General features: G+C 36.3%; 1 protein-coding gene across 9 annotated transcripts in view; it reads left to right on the top strand.

The window, feature by feature from the left end:
* The window catches only part of PPM1B (protein phosphatase, Mg2+/Mn2+ dependent 1B), a 62375-nt gene that overhangs the window by 7870 nt on the left and 28093 nt on the right, over window positions 1-26412 (top strand). For 7 of the 9 annotated variants that reach the window (XM_054687775.1, XM_054687777.1, XM_054687779.1 and 4 more), the window contains exon 2: window positions 17965-18824. In XM_054687775.1, the coding sequence (XP_054543750.1) occupies window positions 17979-18824 (846 nt within the window). In that variant the 5' untranslated portion in view covers window positions 17965-17978. Of the gene's footprint in view, window positions 1-17061; window positions 17151-17964; window positions 18825-26412 lie in introns of those variants that run through there. The other 2 variants (XM_037528141.1, XM_054687780.1) reach the window with 2 other exon arrangements.

Below are 26412 nucleotides of genomic sequence, written 5' to 3'. Positions count from 1 at the left end.
TAACTTATGTATGTTTATAAGTGTATATTGAGTGTAAGAAATCTTTATACTTACTTACAGTGGGTTGTATTTCTGGAAAAATCTCCACGAGGAGGATTGTGGATGGGAGCATTGACTTGAAAGTAAGACCACTTGGATTTGAATCCCTGTTCCTTAGATGGAGAACCTCAGGCAGGTTCATTAATATTCCTAAACTTGTTTTCTCATTGTAAAATCAGAATGATAATATAGTTCATAGAATTATTGGATTGAGATGGTCCATGTAAAACTGTTACCATAGAATCTGGCACATTATAATCACTAACATTGGAGTGCTCTCTTGACCACTGTCACTAATACTACCACCACACCACCGCTGCCCCTCCACCACTATTAAGTGATACATGGCAAGTTGAAAGAGTACCTAATTTAGGTGGCAGCAAACTGTGTCTGAGGTTCCCACTGAACCTTTGAGTGAATGTCTGACTTAAGAGTGCTTACTCTTTCTAGTAGTTAGTAGCCTTAATCTGTAGTGTAATGTTTTTAACTGAGTTAAGGCACCATATATCTTGAGGTCCTTTTGACTCTAAAATCGAGTTCTGTTCTAAGATTCTCATTTTCTACCAGAGTGTAAGCTACAGAAGGTCCACAGCTTGTTAGTTACTTATATTGGCCTGTCCAATATACATATATTTTTTAAATATTTGCTGATTGTCCCTTAGAAACAGTCTGTTTTAGGGAGAGGGGAGGAATGGGGGTTAGAAAGAGGGGGAGGTATATATTCCACTCCAAGACTTGATGCTTAATTTTTTGAACGTATGAACACAAATTTCCTGCTATTCAGTTTTATTTGGTAAATAAAGATCGTTGGCTAGCCTTAGGCACTTGGGGGAACAAAGATTATTTGAGTCTGCCATCTGAGGCATGAGAAAGGGACTAAAAATATATGAATAATTAATAAGTAAAAATGCTATAAAGGCATTACTGGTATATGTTATGAAGAATCTTTCTAAAATGTATAAAAACTAAATGGCAGTATAATTAATCAGACTCTTAAAATTTTTGTCCTGTTCTCACTTTTAGAAATTGGATGCTTAAAAGGAAAATACATTAGTGTCATGAACTTAAGGAAAGTTTCTTCTGGGTAGATTTTGGTATATAACCTCAAGAACTTTTATGGAAACTTAGGCCTAATTTAATGTTTGTGGAGGAGAGTGATGAATACAATTAAATAAAAAACGCATATATTTGCCTTTTTATTGTGAAAATTTTTAACCATAAGAATTAAACATTATAGGGCCTCCCCAGTGGCGCAGCAATTGAGCACTGGGTTGCGAAGCTGCCCGCAGCCTCTGCAACGCTGGTTCAATCCCCGGCTGCTCCCCGGCCACCAGAGGAGGGTCCCACATGCGCGCAGACCTCTCCTGCCGCCCACTGCTCCCCTCAGCAGTGTGCTTCGGTCCTTCTGCCTGCTCTGCTCCCTGCTCTGGCTCTGGTGAATTCTCTTACCCTCCCGCGATTCTGACTGTACCCAGTGTTTGTATAAATAAATAAAAATAAATCTTTAAAAAAAAAAGAATTAAACATTATATTGAGTACCTATATACCCACCACCTAAATGCAACAGTATTTTATAGTCTTGTCATATTTGCTTCATCAGTACACTCTTTGTTAGACCATTTAAAAATAAAGACATCATGTCATTTCGCCCTAAATGTTTTAAGTATGGATCTGCAAAAACTGTTAGTTTCCTCTACACCTACAATTTTATTATTATACATAACATAATCCCCAGAAGTCATCTAATCCACAGTCCTTATGCAGATTTCCCCAATTGGGTCAAAATGTCTTATGTAGCTCTCCCCTTCCAAACCAAGGTCCAGTGAAGGATTATGTTGCATTTGCTGTTATGTCTCAGTTCTTTTTTATATTTAAGTGTACCCACTTACATGACTCTTTCTGAAAGACTTGTAAATTGTATCTGATATAATGTCCTGTATTTGGAATTTGTCTTTTAGAAGTTTTTGTTTAAAACGTATTCCCTTGTCCTCTGTAAACTCCTCAGAACTGAAGACTATTAAATTTAGGTTAAACATTGACCAGGATACTTCATAGGTGATGCTTTTCAAATTACATCGTATTGGGAGGCACAAAATGCCTCCTGTCAGTCTGTTAATAGTGATAAGTTTGCTGGGTTAAGTGGTGATTGCTAAATGTCTCCATGGACAAGGATCATTTTCTCTTTTGTGATTATCAGGTAATCCAAAGCATATTTCATTATTCTTCAGATGCACTTCTTTTTTAAGTATCAGGGTATATGGCTCATTGGCCACATTTGGCTGGCTCTGTGTTTTTGTGGATAGTTTTATTGGAACACAGCAGTGCTTATTTGTTTACATATATACAGGTTTTCTATTTCATCTTTGAGATGTAGTATGTGTTTTATACTAAACACCAAATCTCAATTTGTATTAGCCACATTTCAGATTCTTAGTAGCCACATGACTGGTTTCTATATCTGACTGCACAGCTCTATGTTCTTATCTGCATTTGCTATTGAGAACCTGTTTTTCCTTCCATCTAATGAAGAGAAGTGGTGTTTCATTGTAACTTGAATTTTGCCTTTTCCTGTGAGTTTCCCTACTAGGAAATTTGCATTTTCATACTGTGTTTCATACTGGTGAGGGCGAACATTCTTACATGTTTACTGGCCACTTGAATTTCTCCTTTAGTGTATTTACTATTATCATTTGCCCTGTTTTCATGTATTTTTCCCTTAATGACATTGTCTTAATAAATACAAATTTATTTTGCCATTAGGCTGGTGTTTTTGTTAATTATGTTTGAGTTTTTAGGGATTAATTGGATGGTGTGTCTTTAAGATGAAACTAGAAATATTTTAATTTAAAGGCAGTTTTAAAATAGTTGCAAAAATATTTACATTAAAGTGAATGTGTGGAAGGACATTATTTGAAAGTGAGTATGTTGGTGATTGATTGCTTTTACTCAAGGTAAACATCCTTTGTATTTCTTTTCCTCCATTTCTCCTTTGCGCAGGTTAGGCTTGTCCCTTCTTTCCTTAACTGTTAGGTCCATGAACCCCTGGGTCCTTTATGAGAACATCTTTGGATTCTGGCTTAGAGTCAGAGATGTTCTCAAAAAGGGCAGTAGGGCTGGACTAAGGGTAGGGAGTTGGGGTTGCTTTTTTGCAGAGTATTTGGAAACAAACCAAGTGATAAATTCATTAGTATGCCCTCTGCAGTAAGTGAGTGTAATTGGTTGGGTACTTTAAATGTGAATCACCAAAAAGTAAAATTGCTGGAAATCAAGAACTGCTTGTTCTTAATAAATGTCACAATAATGATAGAGGTTAATGAATACCCCAATAGATTTTTAGGTCTCTGTCAATTTAATATAAAAATATTAATATTTTAAATATTTTGTTGGAATAGCTGATTTGGATATCCTTTCTTGAGGCTATCTTTCTCTTCAAGAAAGAGAAGTATTGTGCTAGGTGCCAGGGTCATAAATTAGGCTAGGAGGGGATATAAAGGAGGCACAAATGTTAAAATAGGATTGAGGGTGGCATGAAGAGTTGGAAATGGCATATAGATAGAGGTGTTATTTCAGAGGCATCTGAAATGATCGTAAATGTTTTTAAAGCAGAAAAATAAGGAGTTTCAAGAAGGGAGGAATTATCAGTTGTGTGAAGTTCCACAAAATACCTTATCTTGAGAAGCCTTCTTTTTACAACCAGCCTGATAAAGGAACTAATTCTGTCAAGCAGTAGTTAATTCTGCCAAGCATAAATACTACCATCAGTGTTTGAGTTATTTTGCCAGGAATATTGGTGCTTTTGTGTTGGTATGGCTAAATATTATAGCTTGAGAAACATCTATATTAAATAGTCTAAATATAGTGGTCATATTATGTGCTCCTGGGTAAAGTAATTCCCACTTTTATGGGTATTAGGACTACTATCCAGTAAAGTTATGTGCTCCCCCACTTTAGCAACAACTCAAACACAGCATTAAAATGATTAGACAATGAAAACTCTAAATAAATGACAACTCTAAATAAAACTTACTCTGAATACTTCATAAAACCTTTACTCTCTGACTTTTTTCTTGATTTGTAGTTTGTGATTTGGAGACTTTATTTGTGAGGGTAGAGAACAATTAGAAGTAAAAACCTGAACTTATTTTGTTGTCATTGATAAATGAGAAGCTGTTAGGATTAGGAAGAGCAATTATTTTATTCCTGGGCTGCTTTGGCTAAAGTTACAAAGGTGATCTCTGTCAATAAGTTTGAAATCAAATCTTGTAGTAAAGTGATCAAACGTAACATCATGACAAAATCCAAGGTGGCTTCAGCCCTTGTTTTATCATTCAGATAGTCAAATACATACAGAACATGAACTTCCTCTGACTTCAGCAATATTAGCTGAAAATTTTAGTGTTATGGTCAAAGGAAAAAATTCTTCTACTTTGTTAAGCTTTTAAGAGGCACATGCAGTAGCTTGTGTTCCGTTCTTTACATAAGCCTCAGCTAATTCCCTTAGGTTTTGCCTCTATTTGCCAAATCTGATAGGATTCAATGTTTGAAAGCTATGGGAGCAATAAAATGGAACAAATTAATGATAAATACAAAATGGATAGATCTCAGAAGCATGCTAGGTAGAGAAGCCAGACACAAAGGAGTCATCATTAGATGATCCAGTATTCTGTATCTTTGTTATTAGTAGTGATTACAAAAATGTACCATTTGTCAGAACTTACTGATTTTACCTAAGAAGGTACTGGTTTGCTGGTTTCCAAAGTCATTGAAAGGATTTCAGGAATGAAGAAGCTTTTAAAGAATATTTAAGGAGAGTTGAACTTAGTTGGAAAAACGTGAGTGTTCAAGTTTTTATTCACAGGGCCATCATTTTCTAAACATTAGATATTTTCTTGTCTGTCAGTTTATGTATGGATAATTGTTTTGGGACATAAGTTTTTTTTTGGTATTTGAATATTATGATTTTACATAGTATGTTGGTTACATATGATTGGTGTGATTTATGGATTATAGTGGTAATGATAGCTAATATTGTTAAAACACTTAGTTTATGACAGTCACTGACCTGTGCAGTTAACCTGCACTATCTCACTCAATTACTGCAACTCTTGCATGTGCTTTTATTCCCATTTTTGAGTTGATGCATCTCGACTGTTAAAAGTATATTAATATATTGAATAATTTAATTTAACAATCATTCAAACCTTTTTGAGCTTCAAATACCTATTACTTCAAAGATCTTAAGCAGATGCTACTAATAATAATATTCACCAGAATTGATTTGGAAGAAGAGAACTTTTGATTTAATTCTGAAAGCATTAAGAATTGGAAGGAAGGGCCTCCCTGGTGGCACAAGGGGTTAAGCACTGCACTGTGAAGCAATCCACAACCTCTGCAGCACCATCCCGGCTGGCCAGGGAGCAACCCACATGGCGCAGCAGACCTCTCCTGACTCGCCCGCTGCTCCCCTCAGCAGTGTATTTTGGTCAATCTGCCCGTTCTCTTCCCTACTCTGTCTCTGGTGAATTCTTTCACCCCCCCGCATCTGCATCTCTGGCCTATACCCCAGGTCTTGTATGCATAAATAAATAAATCTTTAAAAAGATTTAAAAAATAATTATTAAAAAAAGAATTGGAAGGAAGAGTGAGAACTCTTATTTCTGAAGTGGGAAGATATTCTCAGCCAGGTGGTCGAGACTAGTATTTAGGATTTGGTTCAGATATGTGTGAGTAAATATGCTACTTAAATCTCTGGATTGGTATCAGTAGTATGTGATTTTCAAGCATTTTGAGCATGAGCTGATAATGGATTTTATTACTACCATCATTAATTTTAGTGACATGTACTAGTAAGATCCACTAGTCTAGGTATTGTAGCAACAGACTGACATTGAAGTGCTGGATAGATCTTAGAAATGTTTTTTAATAACCCTTATGACCTTTAATGCTCTCAATTAAAATTTGAAAATAGAGGCATTATTCTAAGCATTTCATGTGTGTTAGCTTTTTAAACTCTCACAATAACTTTCTGAGGGGGTAGGTGGTGTTCTTCCCATTTTATAGAAACTGAAGCACTGTAAAGGTTAGGTAACTTGACAAAGGTCACATAACTTGTAAGAGATCAATTCAAATCTAGATAGTTTGGCTCAACAGTCCTTGCTTTTGGCTGCAAGCAGTTGTATTGAGGAAATAAATTATATTAAGAAATAATAGCTGAGATTATGCAGAATTGGTGAAATCTGATCATCTGATTTATATGTGTGATTGTTGACTTCAAAGCTTTTTTTTTTTTAAAGTTTGGGGTGCTTAGTCAAGGACCTAGAACTGGATACAACAGCATAAAATAAATCAACTTATGCTGTTTCTGCTGTTTTCCCCTGCTGTTGAATTATAGATTTTTAGTATTCTGGCCAATTTGAACATAATATTCCAGTATTTCTATTATGAATGTTTTAATACTGTTTATTATCAACAAGTACATTTCCTTTACACTTGTTTTGTCTTCGATTTCTATTCAATAAATATTGTCTATGCAATGATTTTTCTTTTAAGATTTATTTATTTATTTATCTATATAAGCACTGGGTACAGTCAGAAGCGTGGGAGGGTGAGAGAATTCACCAGAGCCAGAGCAGGGAGCAGAGCAGGCAGAAGGACTGAAGTACACTGCTGAGGGGAGCAGCGGGCGGCAGGAGAGGTCTGTGCACCATGTGGGACCCTCCGCCGGTGGCCGGGGAGCAGCCGGGGATTGAACCGGCGCTGCAGAGGCCGCAGGCAGCTTCGCAACCCAGCGCTCAACCGCTGCGCCACCGGGGAGGCCCTATACAATGGATTTTTTTTTTTTAATACAGAGAAACATGCTTCATATTTTATAGTGAACTGTAATAAGAAAAGCTTAATTTAACTTTATTTTAGTGATCTGTTGAGTAGTCTATGCAGCTCAGTAAATGTACTTTTTAACAGTTTTTAAAAAATCATAGTAATATGTGAACAGTTTAAACTAAAATTCAAGTTTTACAAAAGTCTTTTAATAAGGAAAATAAAAAATGCCCTCCAGAAACAATTTTTAATTTGTGAGTTCTTCTGATAGTTACCTCCATTGTCTTTAAAATGTTTATACAACTCTAGCTCTGCTAGTAAGTCCCATGCCATTTGGATGCTTGTTTTTATGTAGATGAATTTTCAGTCTCAATCTTATACCTATTTTACTAGAAGGTCTAAATATTTTTTTTAAATTGTGGTTAAAAATAACATAAAATTTACCATCTAAACCATTTCTGAATGTACAGTAACTAGTGTTAAGTATATTTATGCCTTTGTGCAACAGAGCTCCAGAATTTTCATCTGGTAAAACAGAAATGTACTCATTAAACTGCCCTGTATCAATCTCCCCCTGCAGCCATCATTCCACTTTCCATCTATGTGAATATGACTATTCTAGTTACCTCATATACATGAATTCATACACTATTTTCTATTTTTATGACATTTTACTTAACATACCATCTTCTAGATTCATCTGTGTTATAGTCTGTCACAGAATTTCCTTTCTTTCTGAGGCTGAAAAATAATTTATTATGTGTTATAAACTACATTTTGTTTAGCCATTTACTTGGATTGCTTCTGTCTCTTGACTGTTGTGAATAGTACTGCAGTGAACATGGGTGTGCACATTTTTTTTCTGAGGATCTGCTTTCAAAAAAATACATATTTTGGATATGTACCCAGAAGTGGGATGGCTGGATCATATGGTAGTGTATTTTTTTGTTATTTCAGGAGCTACCACATCATCCCCAAAAGCTTTTAAGGGATCCTTTTAATTGTTGGTGATCTGAAAGTTCATGATGTCTGAACATTGGGTCTCTCTCCTCCACTTCTCCAAAGAGGGGACTTTGAGTCTGAGTGAATTTTCCCTCAAATCAGAGAAATTTTTTCTTGTTTTTGTTTGATAATTAATCCTCTTAGTCCCTGTTTCTGGAATATTTGGCCTGTTGTTGCTCTTCTTATATTGAATCTCTGTGATATTTATTTATCTCCCCCTTTTATGTATCTGTCATACAGTCTGGAAGATTTCTTTGACTTATTTATGGCTCATGTTTATGACTTTATAAACTTTCAAAAAAAAAATCAGTGAACTATTTTGTGGGTTTGTGTTTTTGTTTTTTTTTTTTTTTTGCTTGGGGGAATGCTGAGTATAGAGGCATATGTTTAAATCTGCAGTCCCTTTTTCCATTTTCATAGCGTTAGTTCCATATGTCTTGAACTGGAAAGTCCCTTTATCACATAGGTTAATATATCAATATGAATTATTTTCATTACAAAAGATAGGTCACTAAAGGTTAAAGTATCATGAGGTATTTGTTTTCATACAGATTGTTATTTGATAATACTATACAGAAATTTAAATATTTTGAATTTGAGAAAATAAGGAAACAGTCTCATAACTTGTTTCCTGTAGTACTTTTGAAGCCTTTCTTCCGTTTTTTAAAAAGCTTTTTCCCATTTCTCTTGAAAGTAATTTTAAAGAACTCTCAAAATTTAGTAGGCAGATAAATTTTAATGAGTTGATCTTTTATTTTAAGTGTTAGACCAGGCATCTGTTAAAACAGAAGTGACATTTATTTTGGCTAAACAGTTTCTGTTCTACATATGTGTTTACATAGAATTTTCACACTCCATAAATTGAACAGAGCAAGTACCCATATTTTTTGGTTGACTAAATTTTGCTGTAATATTTGTAAAGGAAATTGGCATTAATGACCATTTAGTAGCAAGAGAAAATGATGCAAAATTAATGTGTGGAAATGAAATTTGCTGAAACTTGGATTTGTATATCAATATGTGCAGCTTTTTGAACCATCTTGCTGCATGAAAATTTAAGTTGATTTTTGACATAAGGAGCCATGTGCCTACCATCAAGATTAGTGGACATTATTAACATTTAGCTATATTTGCTTCAAACTGCTTTCAGAAAGAAAGAAAATGTTACTGACTTTACCTAAATATCATCACTACATCTCTCTTTCCTTTTCTCTATAAGTAATAACTATGGTCAAATTGGTCTTGATAGTATATAATTTTTATATACCCAAGTCTGTTTTTAATAACTTTGCTATATGCTCATGTGCCTAATATTGCTTTATATAAAACACATCACTGTGTATCCTATTTCAGCTAGCTTTGTTTTTTAAAGATATTCATAATGATATATGCAGATATAACCCGTATTTGTCACTTCTGAGATTATTACATTGCATCAGTATGATTGCGTGTTTCTCCATTTGTAGAAAGGAGAATTTCTCTAGAGTAGATACTCTGTAATCCAACAATTGCACAAGTTATGTGCATCTTTACCAGATGTTACTATGAGATTTCAGATGCTCTTCTGGTCCCTGATTCTCTATCCATTAGATCAAACAAGCTGCAAAATTGTTTTTTTCCCCTCTGGGAATTTTTAGGGTTTTTATCTTATCACTATATTTGAAATTTCGGTTTTTTTTTTTTTTTTTTTTTTTTTAATGTGGTTCTGCTTTCATCAGTTTTGCTAGCTACTTTCCATCTTGACATGCATATTTAGTTCTGGAAACTTCTGAATCATTTGATAAATTTCTTCTCTTTGCTTTTCTTATTCATTCAGGAATATCTTTTAGCAGGATATTGTTCCCTGGACTCATCCTAAAACTTTCTTAGCTTTATTTCCTATTTTGACTGTCTTGATTTGTTTTGAGGGGAGGGTCAAAAGGAAGTGCACAGAATTCTGCTTTTGGGGTGTTTTTTACATCCTAATTTTGTAACCTTTTATTGAACAGTGTTCTCATTTTAGTTCCTAAGAGCATTTTCTTTCATTGTCTGGTAATCTTTGTATGTCTGTTCATGTTCAAGTTTGTTTGGAAACTATGAATGGACAAGGACTATCACTTGGTATAGGCTTCACAGTAGGGTGACCTGACCATTTTGTGGAGTGTTCCAGTGTCTAGGTAGTCAGTTAGTACCTGTGTGGAGATACTGAATTTCCTCAGATGGCAACTGAACTCTTGCCTGCCTGAGGTTTTAAAAATTTCTGGATATTAAGCGCTGGGTTGTGAGGCTGCCCGCAGCCTCTGTAGCGCCAGTTCAATCCCCGGCCACCAGCGAGGGTCCCACACCAAAAAAAAAAAAACACAATAATAATAATAAATAAAAATTTCTGAATGTTGAGCTGGGAAAGAAGGCAGATAGTTTCAGCATTTATTATGTAAATTCATAGCTTAAATGTCTGGTTTTCAAAAATGGTTTCTCTACTGGTTTCAGTAGTGGCCTTCAACTAAATCTGCTGTCTCTAAATCCAGAACCTTTGAACTTCAGCCTAGTCAAAGTAGACCTCCAGTCTTTTGCCATGTGTGGTAGTTTTAATACATGCCTGCAAATTCTTTTTTAATCTCCCCCTGTAAGAGGTGGGGTCTGTGTCCCTTCACCTTACATCTGACTTGCTTGTAACCAACAAAATGCAGCACTAATGACATGTTGTGGCTTTGAAGGCTAGGTCAGAAAATGCTGTAGTTTCTATCCTGATCCATTGGGTTATATCTCTGGGGAAAGTCAGGTGCTATGTAAGAATCTGACTATGCCATGATAGTCAACCTGGAGAAAGTAGGAGAAAGTCAACCTGGAGAATTATTTACTGTACTTACTTGTATCATTAGGTCTTCTTAGATATTACTTGGCTGTAGCAGTTTTTCAGACTCCCATAATTCTTATGACTTTGAAACTTTTGAGGTGTATTGGTCAGGCATTTTGTAGAATGTGCCTGTTGGGATTTGTCTAATGTTTTATTCATGATTAGAGTGGGGTTATGGGTCTTTGGAAAGAAGACCGAAGAGCTATATACTATTTTCATCACATAATATCAAAAGTACGAACTGTGAACATGATTTATGACTGTTAATGTTGACCTTCACTGCCTGAGGTAGTATTTGTCAGGTTTCTCCTCTATTGTTTTTCTTCCTTGTCATTTTTGCTTCTTGCAAAGGATGTCACTTAATAGGTGGATGTTACATGGTCCGCCTATTTGAGGGCAGAGCATTTATACAGATTTTTTTTTAATTTCCTGTGCTGGAAATGTTTGTTGTCTCCCATTCAGTCTTTATTTTTATTATCAGTATGGCACCATGGATACTTATTTTATACTTGTAATCCAATAGGGTTATAATCCAATGTTATTACTGATTTGTTTCTTAGATTGTTTCAGATTTGTCAATTTAAAAAAGTAGGCCAAGAGTAGTGAGTGAATTCCACTGTCCTTCTTTTGCCCATGTATTTTGTGCTGTGCTGTTTGGTTTTGTGCATTGCAGAATGTTTTAGAGTCTTTCTGGCCTCTCTTACTGACTATATGCCAGTAATACTGCCATCCCATTCTAGCTGTGACAATCAAAAAAGTCTCTCTGGGCATTGTCAGAAGTCTTCTGGGGCCCAGAATCTATCCTCATTGAGAACCACTGCTATGGATTTACTCCATCCCTCCATTAGAAATACAAGTTATATTTATTTTCATTATAAACATTGTAATGAATATCATATATACACAAAGGTTTTTCTCTTTTTATCTGTTGTTATGGTGAAATATATATAACTGATAACCAAATATATTATCCTATTATAGGAATTTGTTTGGAATATACTGGTAATTTTATTTGTTAATATTATTAAATAATACATTTGTGTGTAATTTGGGTTATTTAAGCTAACTTCTCAGTAATAGTTACAGGGTTGAATTTCCTTTTTTTTTTTAAGATTTTATTTATTTATTTATGCAAGAACCCGGATACAGGCCAAATGCGCGGTAGAGTAAGAGGATTCACCAGAGACAGAGCAGGAACAGAACAGACAGAATGACGAAATACAACGCTGAGGGGAGCAGCGGGTGCGACAGGAGAGGTCTGCTGCGCCATGTGGGACCCTCACTGGCCAGCCAGGATCAAACCGACGCTTCAGAGGCTGCAGACAGCTTCACAGTGTGGCGCTCAACTGCCTGCGCCACCAGGGGAGGTCCCGGGTTGAATTTCTAATTATTGTATAATCTTGGTATTTTTGGTATATGTTTCCAAGCCAACTTAGCATGATTGGCAAAATCACAAATGGAGAGATTTTCCATGGCTGTCTATAATCCTTGGGTTATCTGACTCTTTGGTTGGCATGAAGTGTTATACTTAACTGAGGCTTGTTACTTTAATTTTTTAAATAAGTTCTTAACCTTGAAATAATTTTTGGATTTACAGAAATCTTGCAAACATAGTACGGAGAGTTCTTGTATGCCCCTTACCTAGTTTCCTCTAGTTAACTTCTAACATTACTGTGGTGCATTTCTCTATTCTGAAAAACCAGCACTGGTACTGTTTTGTTAACTAAAGTCCAGACTTTATGTGGATTTCACCAGTTTTTCTAGTGCCTTTTCTATGCTAGGATCCTATCTGGGTACTATACCATGTTATATATATTAAACACACACACAGTTTGATTTTTCAGCCCCAAGCATTTATATAGCTATTTTTTCTTTTAAAAACGTTTTTATAATGTTAATCACCTAAGTTTAGAATTTAACTAAGTTTAGAATTTAAGAATGCAAACACTAGGTCATTCAGCTTTGGTTTGAATCCTGGCTGCCACTTTAGTTGTGTTGTTTGGACACACTAGGTATCTCAATCATCTCAGTTGTAAAGTAGGAATACTAATAATACTAACTTTACTGAATTGTTATTAGATTTAAATGATACAGTGCATATCAATCTGAATACAAAGCCTGGTCATATAGAGATCACACACATAAAAGTAAGCATTATTACTATTATTGCTACTTTTAACACTAAGATTGTTTTAGTCAAAATAGCAACACACTAGTCTTCAGAAATCCTTGAGAAATGTCTTTTTGCTCTATCTGAGACATCCCTGCTACCACCTCATCCTTTTGATAAGAAACAGATGGGATTGACAGATTGCCCTAGTAGCAAGGCTTGCCAATGTCCATGTGCCCCTCCAAGAAATAGTGTGCCAGCTGTGGGAAGGAGAAGGGGAATTTTGCGGTATCTGATTGTCCTTTGTTGAAATTTTATGATTTGCTTTGTCTAAAATTTTTGGTTAAGGTTTCTTTGATATTTATTTTCTGAAGGGTAGAATTTAAATGAGTTAATGTTGTGAAGCATTTGAAGCAGTGTCTGCCACAGAGTGAGCACTATGGAAGTATTTGCTTGTTCCTCAGTGCCTCAAATTAGATGAAAGCCTATTATAGTTACTTGTTATAGTAAGCCTCTGGAGCGAAAGTTAATTGAAATAATAAGGGTTGAGAAGAACGTTAACCCTCTCAGATTAGTCATCCTGGTTGTCCTGAAAAGGCTTGCTTTCTGATCAGGTCTCAGTCCAGTCTGTCCCATCATGCTTTTGAGATGACTGAGTCTTATTTTTGGCTGTAGGGCTGGTAAAAGTGCAGATATCTGACATTTGTAATTATGAAGGAATAAAGTTGTTTAGGGTAGTTCTTTCCTCTGCATGTTCTCCAGTTTAAATTTTATTAAGATCAAAAATATCCATGTGCATGGGCCTCCTCGGGGGCGCAGCGGTTGAGTGCTAGGCTGCGTAGCTGCCCGCAGCCTCCGCGGAGCCAGTTCGATCTTTGGCTGCTCCCCAGCCACCGGAGGAGCGCGCTGCTCCCCTTAGCAGTGTACTTCGGTCCTTCTGCCTGCTCTGCTCCCTGCTCTGGCTCTGGTGAATTCTCTCACCCTCCCGCGCTTCTGACCCTACCCAGTGCTTGTATAAATAAATAAATAAATCTTAAAAAAAAAAAAAAAAAGTATCCATGTGTGGGCCTCCCCTGGTGGCTCAGTGGTTGAGCGTTGGGCTGCGAAGCTGCCCGCAGCCTCTGCAGCGCCAGTTCAATCCTCGGCTACTCCCCGGCCACCGTAGGAGCGTCCCACATGGTGCACAGACCTCTCCCGCTGCCCGCTGCTCCCCTCAGCAGTGTACTTCAGTCAGCCTGCTCTGCTCCCCGCTCTGGATCTGGTGAATTCTCTCACGCTCCCGTACTTCTAACTGTATCCAGTGCTTGTATAAATAAATAAATAAAAATCTTTATTAAAAAAAAAGTATCCATGTGTGACTGCTCATGAAGTAGTCCTTTTTATAATAGTTCTTAGGAAAATAGCATTAAATTAGTTTTTAAAAGAATTCTTGTTAGGGAAAATTTCCAGTATGTGTAAAACTAGAAATAATAGTATATATTGAACCCCTTTCATTTAGCATCCCTAATAACATAATTTTTAAAAATGTCTTAATGAAATGAAAGCCAGACCATCCATTAATTCTATATCTGCCCTCTGGAACAAATGAATATGATCTTTCTTCTTTTAAAAGGATTCTGTATTCTCCATCAGTTAGGAGTTAATACTTGTGTATTAAGATTAATCCATAGTCACGGTATCCTCTAGTCTACACAGTGCCACCTTCCTCAGATGTTCTTTATTTGATCTGTTTTCTGGGCTGTGTGCTATTCTCATTCTTCTACTCAGTATATATTTTAGTTTTGTTTATGTCCCTCTTAAAATGGATTTCTTAGAACTAAACACATTGCTTTATATATTTAAGCCTCAATGCACTCAAAAACTTATACTATAGCTGACAGTTGTATTTCTGTTTTCTATCTTTAATGAGCTTGAATTGAAGTAGACCTGCCATAATGTAAGCATTATTGAATATTATTTAGAGCAAGCCAGCTACTTCATTTAGTGTTCACTTGCTCATTCATTAATTTATTTGACAAATAAATACTTATGAGATGCTTACAAATGTGCCATGTGTAGTTTAGTGATTTTAGCAGCCAACAAGACAGAAGTTTTTTGGGCTTCCCTTGTGGTGCAGTGGGTTGAGCGCCGTGCTGTGAAGCTGTCCACAGCCTCTACAGCGTGGGTTCAATTCCCAGCCAGCCAGGGAGAATCCCACATGGCACAGCAGACCTCGCCTGCCTCGCCCACTGCTCCCCTCAGCAGTGTCTTCTGTCCCTCTGCCTGTTCTGCTCCCCACTCTGTCTCTGGTGAATCCTCTCAGCTCCCAGACCTCTGGCCTGCACCCCAGTTCTTTTATAAATAGATAAAATCTTTAAAAAAAAAAAAAAAAAGACAAGTTTTTCTATGGAACTTTCTGGCTAGGGTTAAAAAAAAAATCAAAACCAATTTCAGCATACTCTTGAGTAAAATAAAAACAGAAAATGAGCTGTGATGGTCTTTTGCGAACACTTTAAATTGGGTAGTCAAGAAAGAATAGGAGTGGATAGGTAAAAAGAGAAAACAGTAAAAATAAAAGTCCATGGATGAAGAACAAGCTTGGAGTATTGGCAGTTGAAAAGACCACTTGCTAGAGAGCAGTAAGTAATGATGGAAGTTACAAGAATTAAGTTGAACTAGGGGCCTCCCCGGGGCGCAGCAGTTGAGTGCTGGGTTGCGAAGCTGCCCACAGCCTCTGTAGTGCCGGTTCAATCCCTGGCCGCTGGGCGAGGGTCCCACATGGCAAGCAGACCTCTCCTGCCGCCCGCTGCTCCCCTCAGCAGTGTACTTTGGTCCTTCTGCCTGCTCTGCTCCCCGCTCTGGCTCTGGTGAATTCTCTCGCCCTCCCGCGCTTCTGACTGTACCCAGTGCTTGTATAAATAAATAAATAAATAAATAAATAAATAAATAAATCTTTTTTTAAAAAAAAGAATTAAGTTGAACTAGCAGAGGCCAGGTTATATAGGGCACTAATAAAAAGTTTGGATTTTCTTCTAAATGATTTGGGAAGTTGGGTGACATGATTCCATTATTTTTAAGACAGATCACTCTGGGGAGTGAAATACTGGGAGACGAAAGTGGAAGCAGGTCACTAGGTTATTGTAGTAGCCTAGGCAAGCGATGATGATGACTGGAACTGGATGGTGCAACTACAGATGGAGAGAAGTAGACTTCGTTTGGATATATTTGGAGGTAGACTTGAAAGAATTTAGTAATGAAGTACTGTGAGAGAAATCTGTGAAGATTCTGACATACAGATATTTTTGTTCATGCAAGGAAATGAAGATTTGTTTCAACTCTGGAGGGGGAAAATGGCGTGCTTTTAATATTTAATGTATTATTTGTTGCTGGTAGTTGAGAGAATGAACTTTGGAGCCAGGTAGCCTGGTTAAACAACTTCCTGCCTACCTGAAGTGATTATTACTCAGCCATTCTGTGAGGTAGTACCCTCATCTATAAAATAATGGTAGTGTCTACCTCTTAAGGTTGTTGCAAAGATTAAATGAGTTGATTGGTAACAGGTGAAGTTATAGGCCCAAGTGCCTGGTCATATAATTGATAGCTTTGGTTGTTTTTCAGGTTTTTAAGAGTAATTTTGAGTCTTCCATCATGTTAGCCATATGTTGACTTTACACACTAAGCACTATATAAGATGTAATTCTACTCTTTACAACTTTTATTTTTCCTCAGGGGTATCCGAAGAGCTTTATTTTCTGCTATTGTGAAATATGGAAAAATCGGTTTGTGTTTTCCAGCAGCTCTTATGTTGCTAGCTGAAATTTGCATTAATGTTGCATTATTATCAGGTCTCTTTGAGAGTATGCTTACACTGCAGTGTCTTAGACTGAAGAAATGTATTGCAAGAATGACTGGAAATGTAGGTTTTTGCTAACATGCCTCATAGTATAACTTTAATATTCATGTCTAGGAAAGTATCAGTTAACCATGTTCTATAAAATTACAAAAGTGCAACATCAGAATTATGTTTTCACCTGGCTTCTTACAGAAATAGAAATCATTTAGGCAGAATTTGATACTTGTGTTACAACAAAGCAGCACTAAATATTTTGTCTTTCTCTAAATTCTTCCCAGAAAGAATTTTTCCCCTCCAGATGCATGCATCATCTTTTCATGAATTTATGATGTGCTTTGCCATAGTTTGATACTGACTTATAGATACCATTTTATCCGAGTTTTCAGTCTTGCACTGAGTACATTTATGCATTTTACTATTTTTTAGGTAGATTTACTTCTTCAAGGAAATAGTGATATATTAAAATGGACAGGATGTATCTGCTGGGTCTTGAATGGTTCACTCACAGTGTTAGTGTAAGTTATTCCTTTGGTTGGTTTGCAGAGAGCATAGTACTTTACAGTTTATTATACTATACCGTAGTGTATAGTAAAAGTTACCCAAATGCTACTTCATGGGGCATAGAAATCAACAGTATAATTAATGTTCTTTATTCTTTAGCACATTGTTAGAGCTATGCTTGTCTTTAACAGAATCCAAATAGTAGATTTCAGCAAATCCAAGTAAAGATTTCAATTTGCTATTCAATAAAACCTTGATAAGATCAAATGTGGAATAGAGATTTTATGGTTTTTTTTTTTTTTGGATTTTGGGACTGCCTTCATGATCATTGGGGATGACTCCTGATTACCATACTTTTGGAAGCCTTTTAAAAAATTATTAGTATACTTTTCTACCTTTTTTTTAAAATATTGAGTTCAATGTTCTATCATTCTAAATATTGTCCAGTTTTATATATACATTGGCCCTTAAACTTACAAATTGCATTTGAATCTAATAGGTTTTATTTCTTGATTTTCCTTTCTCCTAAAATAGTGGGTCTCAACTTCCTGCATGAATCACTAAAGAAGCTTTTTAAAAAAATTACTGAGAAAATCTGGATCCCACCCCCCAGAGATTCTGATTTAATCTGTTTATTCTCGTATGCTAGGATTGAGAAAGCATTGTTTTAGAATACTGTAGGAAATTTTTTGGTTTCTTTTTTTGTTCTAGTATATTTGGATAATACTAAAAATACACTTGAGATTGAAGTTAATAGAGAATTGATAAAATATTGTGGATTAATTATCAAATTTTAATATTAATACCTACACTTTTTTTTTCTTTCAGATTCATTACTAAACATGGGTGCATTTTTGGATAAACCCAAAACTGAGAAACATAATGCTCATGGTGCTGGGAATGGTTTACGTTATGGCTTAAGCAGCATGCAGGGATGGAGAGTGGAAATGGAAGATGCTCACACGGCTGTTGTAGGTATTCCTCAAGGCTTGGAAGACTGGTCGTTTTTTGCAGTTTATGATGGGCATGCTGGATCCCGTGTAGCAAATTACTGCTCAACACATTTATTAGAACACATCACTAATAATGAAGACTTTAGGGCAGCTGGAAAATCAGGATCTGCTCTTGAGCCTTCAGTGGAAAATGTCAAGAATGGTATCAGAACTGGCTTTTTGAAAATTGATGAATACATGCGTAACTTTTCAGACCTCAGAAATGGAATGGACAGGAGCGGTTCAACTGCAGTGGGAGTTATGATTTCACCTAAGCATGTCTACTTTATCAACTGTGGTGATTCACGTGCTGTTCTGTATAGGAATGGACAAGTCTGCTTTTCTACCCAAGATCACAAACCTTGCAATCCAAGGGAAAAGGAGCGAATCCAAAATGCAGGCGGCAGCGTAATGATACAACGTGTTAATGGTTCATTAGCAGTGTCTCGTGCTCTGGGGGACTATGATTACAAGTGTGTTGATGGCAAGGGCCCAACAGAACAACTTGTTTCTCCAGAGCCTGAGGTTTATGAAATTTTAAGAGCAGAAGAGGATGAATTTATCATCTTGGCTTGTGATGGGATCTGGGATGTTATGAGTAATGAGGAGCTCTGTGAATTTGTTAAATCTAGGCTTGAGGTATCTGATGACCTGGAAAATGTGTGCAATTGGGTAGTGGACACTTGTTTACATAAGGTATGTGTAAGTCTTTTTGTTATAATTAAAGTACCCTATTAATTTTGAAAGGATTGGTAAGTAACATTAAATTTTTAATGTTTTCATTGATGTTTCTGATATTCTAAAGTTTTCCAGAAAGGAAACTTCTCTTTTGCCATTCATGTTTTTCTCAACCTTCTAGTTTGAAAATTAAGTTTAATAATTTTAAGACATTTGCTGTCATTTAATAAGTACTTTATAGCTTGTTGCTGTGGCAGAGGCATCTCTACAGAATTGTGAATTTTGGTTCAAATTTCCTATATATATTGGCAAAAACTATCAATCTTATTTTGAAACAATTTTATTAAATATGCATATAGTGTAATTTGGTATTAGATATACAAAAGAGTAATCTATGCCAAGTAAAGTTTTGTAATTTAGTTTCTGAGCCACTAAGACAAAAACTGAAGTAAAAGTATGAGTTGTATAGTTCTTTCTATCTAGTAAAAGGAAGCTCTTCCCTAGCAATAAAATTTAAAAGGAATTTGCACGTAACTAAGCGATGTATAACATGATGGATAGTAACCTTAGTAAAAGATATCCGCATTCTTTTCATATAGAATTCATATTTTATCATCACTGATTAGAAACCAAAGGTTAGTATGTGTTCTCTGAAGAGTTCCTGTGGAACACTGAAGTTTAACTTAGATCTGTAATCTTCTATGAATCTTAACTTGATTCAGTAATAAGGGGGAAATCCAGAGAAATAGAGAAGAAGCAACCATTTCCTTGGGTGTCTTTACCGAGCTACTAAACACAGTTTCAAGTGGGTTTTTTTTCTTTTTTAAACTTTTTTATGATGTTTCTATAGTAATCAGTTAAATTTTGAGTTAGGAATATGCAAGTATTCTGTGATTGAAAAGATACCAAGACAAAACTAACATTTGGTTATATGAAATAAAGATTTTGACTGTTTAGATTAGAACCATTCTGTCTTGCTGTGGAAGGTACAAGCATAGCCAGAACCTTTCTTAGAAAGGATCTACATCTGTGGAAATGTCCAGGTTTTGGTGAAGTCTCTACTACTTTTTTATAGAATGGGAAGAGACAACTGCACAAAGGAAAAAAATTTAAGGGCTGGGATTTTCCAGTTGGAAGCCTTTTTTTCCTGAAAGTTTCTTGATGCTAGTACTGCTAGTCCTTTTGATTTATTTTTTTTTTTCTCTTTAAACACTGTATGCTTTTTACTTCTCTACCTAAGTCACATATAGAAGTATCAATGCTTGTCAGTGATTTAATTGTAAGTGACTCTAAAATGTGCTTTTCCTTGAACTCTAAATGAGTGATTCTGACCTATAGCATGTTTTTTGCTTGATTAGCAAATGGAAATAGCATTTTCCCCATTACAAAAAAATGTTTGTTACTGGTTAAGTCCAGATAATATGGAATATACAAGCACTTAAAAATTTTGCCACCCAACTAAGCTATTTTCATTGTTGCATATCTCCAATATTTTTTTGCCTGGCTATGAGTATGTGTGTTTTTACACAAATGAAATCATTATCTTTGTTACTCTCCAATCTGCCTTTGCAATCAGCAATATATTACAGAACTCTCCATATCGATAATTTTTTAAATTTAAGACATTATTCGTGGTTGCATTGCATTCTGTCTAATGACGTCTAACTGAGGGAATAGTAAAAAAATCTATTAAGCCTGTAATTTGGAGTAAAGAGAATAAATTTGTATAGTGAATATACAGTATTTTCCCGCCCATTAAAAGGAAATTAGTTTTCTGGAATTTTGTTTGTTTGTTTGTTTGTTTGTTTGTTTGTTTTTTTTATAGAGGCATGTTATTTATTTATTTGTTTTGTTTTTTGTTTATACATGCACTGGGTGTAGTCAGAAGCACGGGAGGGTGAGAGAATTTACCAGAGCCAGAGCGGGGAGCAGAGCAGGCAGAAGGACCGAAGTACACTGCTGAGGGGAGCAGTGGGCGGCAGGACAGGTCTGCGCGCCATGTGGGACCCTCCTCCGGTGGCAGGGGAGCAACCGGGGATCGAACCGGCGCCGCAGAGGCCGCGGGCAGCTTCGCAACCCAGCGCTCAACCGCTGCGCCACCGGGGAGGCCCGTTTTCTGGAATTTTGGCCCCACCCTCCTCAATGGGTTTTAAATGATTCTGGTGGCATATCTTCACTCGCTAGTGGTTCATGTACCTGGTGATGCTACCAAAAGAGTCGAGGCAAATTAAAATCTCCGAAATGCTAAATAATAGTAACCAGACAAGGGGTTATTACACATAATTTACTCAATTGTAGTGGAAGTTGGCTGTCTTAGCTATTTTGAATGAAGCTGCATTCAAATTTGAAATCAGCTTTGAAGAGCTTAATAGCTTCTGAAACCTAATAGACTTCAGAGTTTTTTGAACCCCTGAATGATACTTAAAGGAATTTGAGAAACATCTTCATTCCTGCTTTTCTAACTCCGTAAATTTACTTGTTTGTAATATAACAGCGAAGGGTTACAATATTATAGAATAATGTAGTTTAAAAAATTAATTATTTTAAATGTAGTCTGAAAGATTGGTTATATATTTTAAATCTATGTAAAGCAAGTACTTAGCAATTATTAAATGTTAGTGGCTTTAGGAGGAGAGATAAATAGAATACATCCAGTTAAGTAATGCTTTCCTGATAATAGATTTAAATGAAGTCTTACTATTTTCCAATATGTCTAACACTCATTCCTTACTGGTTTTCATCCACTTGTACATATATTACATGTAATATATACGTTTCATATGTTAACTCATGAAATCTTAGGAGATTGTGATGATCATAATCACAATAGTATCAGCAAATTATTGCTTTCTATGAGTCGAATACTGTTCTAAGCACTTCATGTTTTAACTCATTGAATTTTCACAACTCTAAAAGGTAGTTAGAACAATTATTGCTAATGGTAATCATTGGGGGGGGTTGCCATTTAATAGTATGAAGCTGTGTTTGATGAGTGGTCACATAACCTATTTAGGTATTTAACTCTGGGGGAGAATGGTCTCTGAGAGAGTGCCTTCACATTTTATTGCCATTGCTAGCATTTATGATGTTTATTGACAACTAATTTCTGGTTGCATGGAATATGTAGCTGATATTGCATGACCTTTCATAACCTATAAATCAAACTCATTTTAGTTCATGCTCATAGAAAACTTCTGACATGAACAAACTGAAAAAATTTGTTTCTAGTTTTCAAGTACAGAAGTGGGTATCGACTGTAAAAGATAGTGTGTGGTAAGCCATATATTTGATAACTGTTGATGGTAGACTATTGAGACTGGAATTGTGTTTTCTGACCCAAGTTTCGCATGCATGTTACCAAGGTGTCCCCAGAGGATTTGATGGGAAAACTTCCCCAAGGGAAATACTAGACTTTATTCTTATCAATAATTCTAAGAGGGCCCTCCCTGGTGGCGCAAGGGATTAAGACGTAACCTATGAAGCAGTTCACAGCCACTGCAGTATGAGTTCGATCCCCCAGCCAGCCAGGGAGCAACCCACATGGCGTAGCTCCTGACTTGCCTGCTGCTCACGTCGGCCGTGTATTTCAGTCAGTCTGCCTGTTCTGTTCCCCACTCTGTCTCTGGGTGAATCCTTTCACCGTCCACACCTCTGCCCTTTTCCCCAGTTCTTGTATGCATAAATAAATCTTTTTTTAAAAAAAAATAATTGTAAGAATAATAAAAAAATTGGGGGGCCTTCCTGGTGATGTAGGGGTTAAGTCTCAGCGCTATCACGCTATCACCACTATGACCTGAGTTTCCTAGCCAGGAAGCTGACCACATAGGACGAGCAGACCTCCTATCTCACTCGCCTCTCCTCTTAGCAGTGAATTTCAGTAGATCCTCCTGTTCTGCTCCTCATTCTATCTCTGGTGAATCCACTCACCTCCCCCACCTCTGGCCTACACCCATAGTTCATCTAAGCAGAAATAAATAAATTTTCAAATAATAATATAAAAATTTTAACAAATACAAAGATGTTTGAAGCAAAATTGTACTGTTTGATTTCTCTAAAGTTTGTAAACCACCTATCAGAAGCTTGCTTATTTTTTATTTATTTTTTTTTTTTTTTAAAGATTTATTTATTTATTTATGCAAGCACTGGGTACAGTCAGAAGCGCGGGAGGGTGAGAGAATTCACCAGAGCCAGAGCGGGGAGCAGAGCAGGCAGAAGGACCGAAGTACACTGCTGAGGGGAGCAGCGGGCGGCAGGAGAGGTCTGCGCGCCATGCGGGACCCTCCTCTGGTGGCCGGGGAGCAGCCGGGGATCGAACCGGTGCCGCAGAGGCTGCAGGCAGCTTCACAACCCAGCGCTCAACCGCTGCGCCACCGGGGAGGCCCAGCTTGCTTATTTTTTAAAACATGAGCTGGATAAATAATTTAAATTTAGGAAAGTTAGTGACTTATTTTGCAAAGATACTATCAGTCCAGATTATTGATACATTTGTGTATTCCCCCAAATAATTGTTTACCTCTAAACTTAGAGAATTTCTTTCCATATAGTTTTCAGAAAATATAATAAACATAGTATTAGTGTGGGGTGTCATTACATATTTTGAGTTACAGAGAAGAACTGATAGTAAAAGTACAGTATATAGTATAGAGATTCTCAGACTTTCTTGGTTGATGGTGTCTGAGTGTCTTATTTTTTTCACAATACTACTTAACCACATTAATATTTAACAGTTATAGATATTAGTTAGATCCACACTTAATTAGTATACATGTCTTAACACATATTCATGTTATACATACACATTGAAGTGTTTTATTTTTTTAAAAAACACTATCACATACTAATGAGAGGTGTGTTCCTATTGGACACTGTACAAAATCTTAAAACTTGGAAGTTTGAGGGCACTGCCACTCTCAGTTCCTCTGTTAGTTGATTTTTATGGGGATTTGTTTTTTTTAATCTCAGCTTTGCAAAGAGGGTGTTATCTAATGTTATCTAATGTGGAAACCATGAACTTAGCTCATGGTAGTTTGAGGGTGTCTGCAGATACTAAATATTGCTATGTTTCTCCCTCATTTAAAATGTTTCTGTAAGCATACTCTGGTACCTGGGACTTTTTGGTGCTCTGTTTGAGAACCATGGGTTCTCTTGTTAAAACACAGACTTCATAACGATATAGCTGGGTTTTAAGTTATGCTGTACCACTTATGAATTTGGGAAGAGCCTCAGTTTCATCATCTATAACGTGGGTGATAATATTTTCCTCATGGACTTGTTGAGAGTAAAACTTTTGGCAGATCCCTGAACATTATTGGTTTACAGAACTCAATAAATTTTTATTCTGTTGATGATAGTTTTGAAACAAAGATAAATTTGTATGGAGGGAATATTCAAGTAATAAAGTAATGGTGATAAGAGGTGAATGCTATTGAAAAGAAATAATAATAGACTTCATCTTTACACAGATAGTGGAAATTTGGACTGTTTCTTCAGCTTGTTTTTTGTTTTTACTATATGTAAGTGAGATAATTATAGTGAATGCCAGGTTTTTAAAAAATGAGCAGTATTGGGCCTCCCCGGTAGCGCAGCGGTTGAGCGCTGGGTTGCGAAGCTGCCTGTGGACTCTGCGGCGCCGGTTCGATCCCTGGCTGCTCCCCGGCCACCGGAGGAGGGTCCCACATGGCGCGCAGACCTCTCCTGCCGCCCGCTGCTCCCCTCAGCAGTGTTCTTCTGTCCTTCTGCCTGCTCTGCTCCCCGCTCTGGCTCTGGCGAATTCTCTCACCCTCCCGTGCTTCTGACTGTACCCAGTGCTTGTATAAACAAACAAACTAACAAAAATAAATAAATAAATAAAACATGCCTCTATTACAAAAAAAAATGAGCAGTATTGATGACATTTGTCAGGTGTTCATTTATACTGGCATTAATAGAGGGTCTCTTCACAACCTGTATTATAGGTTGTGTTAACACCTGAGTTGGGACAATTCTTTGTAACCATGCAGTGTTCAACTTTAAAACTAACAGTATAAAATTATTTTCAGTTAAATTTAGATACCCTTACTTATGGCAAAAGCATTGGTTACTTTGACCTATTACTATCTATAATGCTTTATTTTCTTTAAGTATTACTGTTCTACTATTACCAAATTAAAAAGTAAAAAAAGATATTGAAATAATTAATGTGAAAGATCAGGCTAGTTGTTTTAATTGTCCAAAATGGGGTTTTGCTTGTTTTTTCTTTTTTTAATCATTTCTTTTATGTAAGGATGATTTAGTTCAAGAAAACAGGGGCAGTTGCTGCCTGTAAATTGCTGAAAGCACACATACTCTTTTGTAAGAAAGTCATTTTCATGTAAAATAGGTTTTTAAAAGTATCATTGATCTTAAAATGCTGAGGTAGAAATATAAATTATTTTCTTTAGGTATCCTTGATAATTCTTTCAGTTAATTTTTGAATTGTTAAGACATGTCTTATGACTTACAAAAACCTAATTAAAATTTTATATATAGATAGATTAGGAATTGTTAAACAACACTTATGCTGTTGTTACCAAAATAGAAAATGATTAGAAGAAACGGGACTTTTGAAAATGTAAGATGTTCTGTTTATTTATGAAATTGCTTTTAAAAATTAGTTTTCAAGTAATGTGTTTCTTAAATATTTATAGTATAAGATTTTTCCCTGACATGAAGTTATGTGGTAAATGCCCGAATCTTGTTTTGTGGGTTTGTTTCCTATTTGGAAGAGAGAGAGAGAGAGAGAGAGAGAGAGAGAGAGAGAGAGAGATGAATGTGTGTGTGTGTGTGTGTGTGTGTGTGTGTGTGTGTGTGTGTGTAAGAGAGACAGAGAGCCAGTGCAGAAAGAGAAAGAGAGATACACACATACAGTGCGGTATTTCTAGTAAGTCATCATGAAGGTTTTGGTGAATTTCATTAAGGAATGCAATTAGTTGGGTCAATTTGAAAATCCTGATTTTTGCCAAATATTGAGAATCTGGTTATATACCTTACGGCTCTTTCTTTCGAGGCTTGAGTCTATGAAGAGTTACTATTTTGAGGAAGCCATCTTATGACAGGACTGCCCCTGCCTTCTAGTTTTGCTGCTTTGCGTTTTAGAAGGTGGTAGCAGAAGTTTAAGGCCACCTTGCCTGTCTTTTTGGCTCTGTGTCACTTGTGTTCTGAAATAGTGGCAAATACAAACTACACAATGTCTGCATAGATTCTGCCCCTAATAACCAAAAAGACTAGAACTGGTATGACTTGTCACCTGGGTTGGCATTCCCCATTATCAACATGAAATAGTCTACCACCTCCATTGACTTAATTTTTTAGAGTGGTGAACAGAAGAGGGAAGGGATTGAAAAACATCACTGTTCTAAGAACAGTTTCACTCTCTTCTAAGAATCTCAACTAGTACTATGCCTTTAGGAAAAGTAATGAGAAAGTGTTTTTAATTTATTGCTCATAATCTCATGGTAATAGAGTAGTATGTATTCTGTGCTCCTTTTTAATGTAGATCATTTCTTTGAGGGTGTGATTTTAAAAGGCTGCAGTAAAATTTGTCCTTAATTAGCAGTTTTAGCTGCTTTCTACAGACCTTGACACTATT

Source organism: Talpa occidentalis, unplaced genomic scaffold (assembly GCF_014898055.3).
Source record: "Talpa occidentalis isolate TD23 unplaced genomic scaffold, MPIMG_talOcc4v2.1 talOcc4.5, whole genome shotgun sequence".
In the NCBI taxonomy this organism is placed as follows: domain Eukaryota; kingdom Metazoa; phylum Chordata; class Mammalia; order Eulipotyphla; family Talpidae; genus Talpa; species Talpa occidentalis.
Note: the sequence above shows the minus strand (reverse complement) of the source record. Positions and strands in the feature narration are given on the sequence as shown.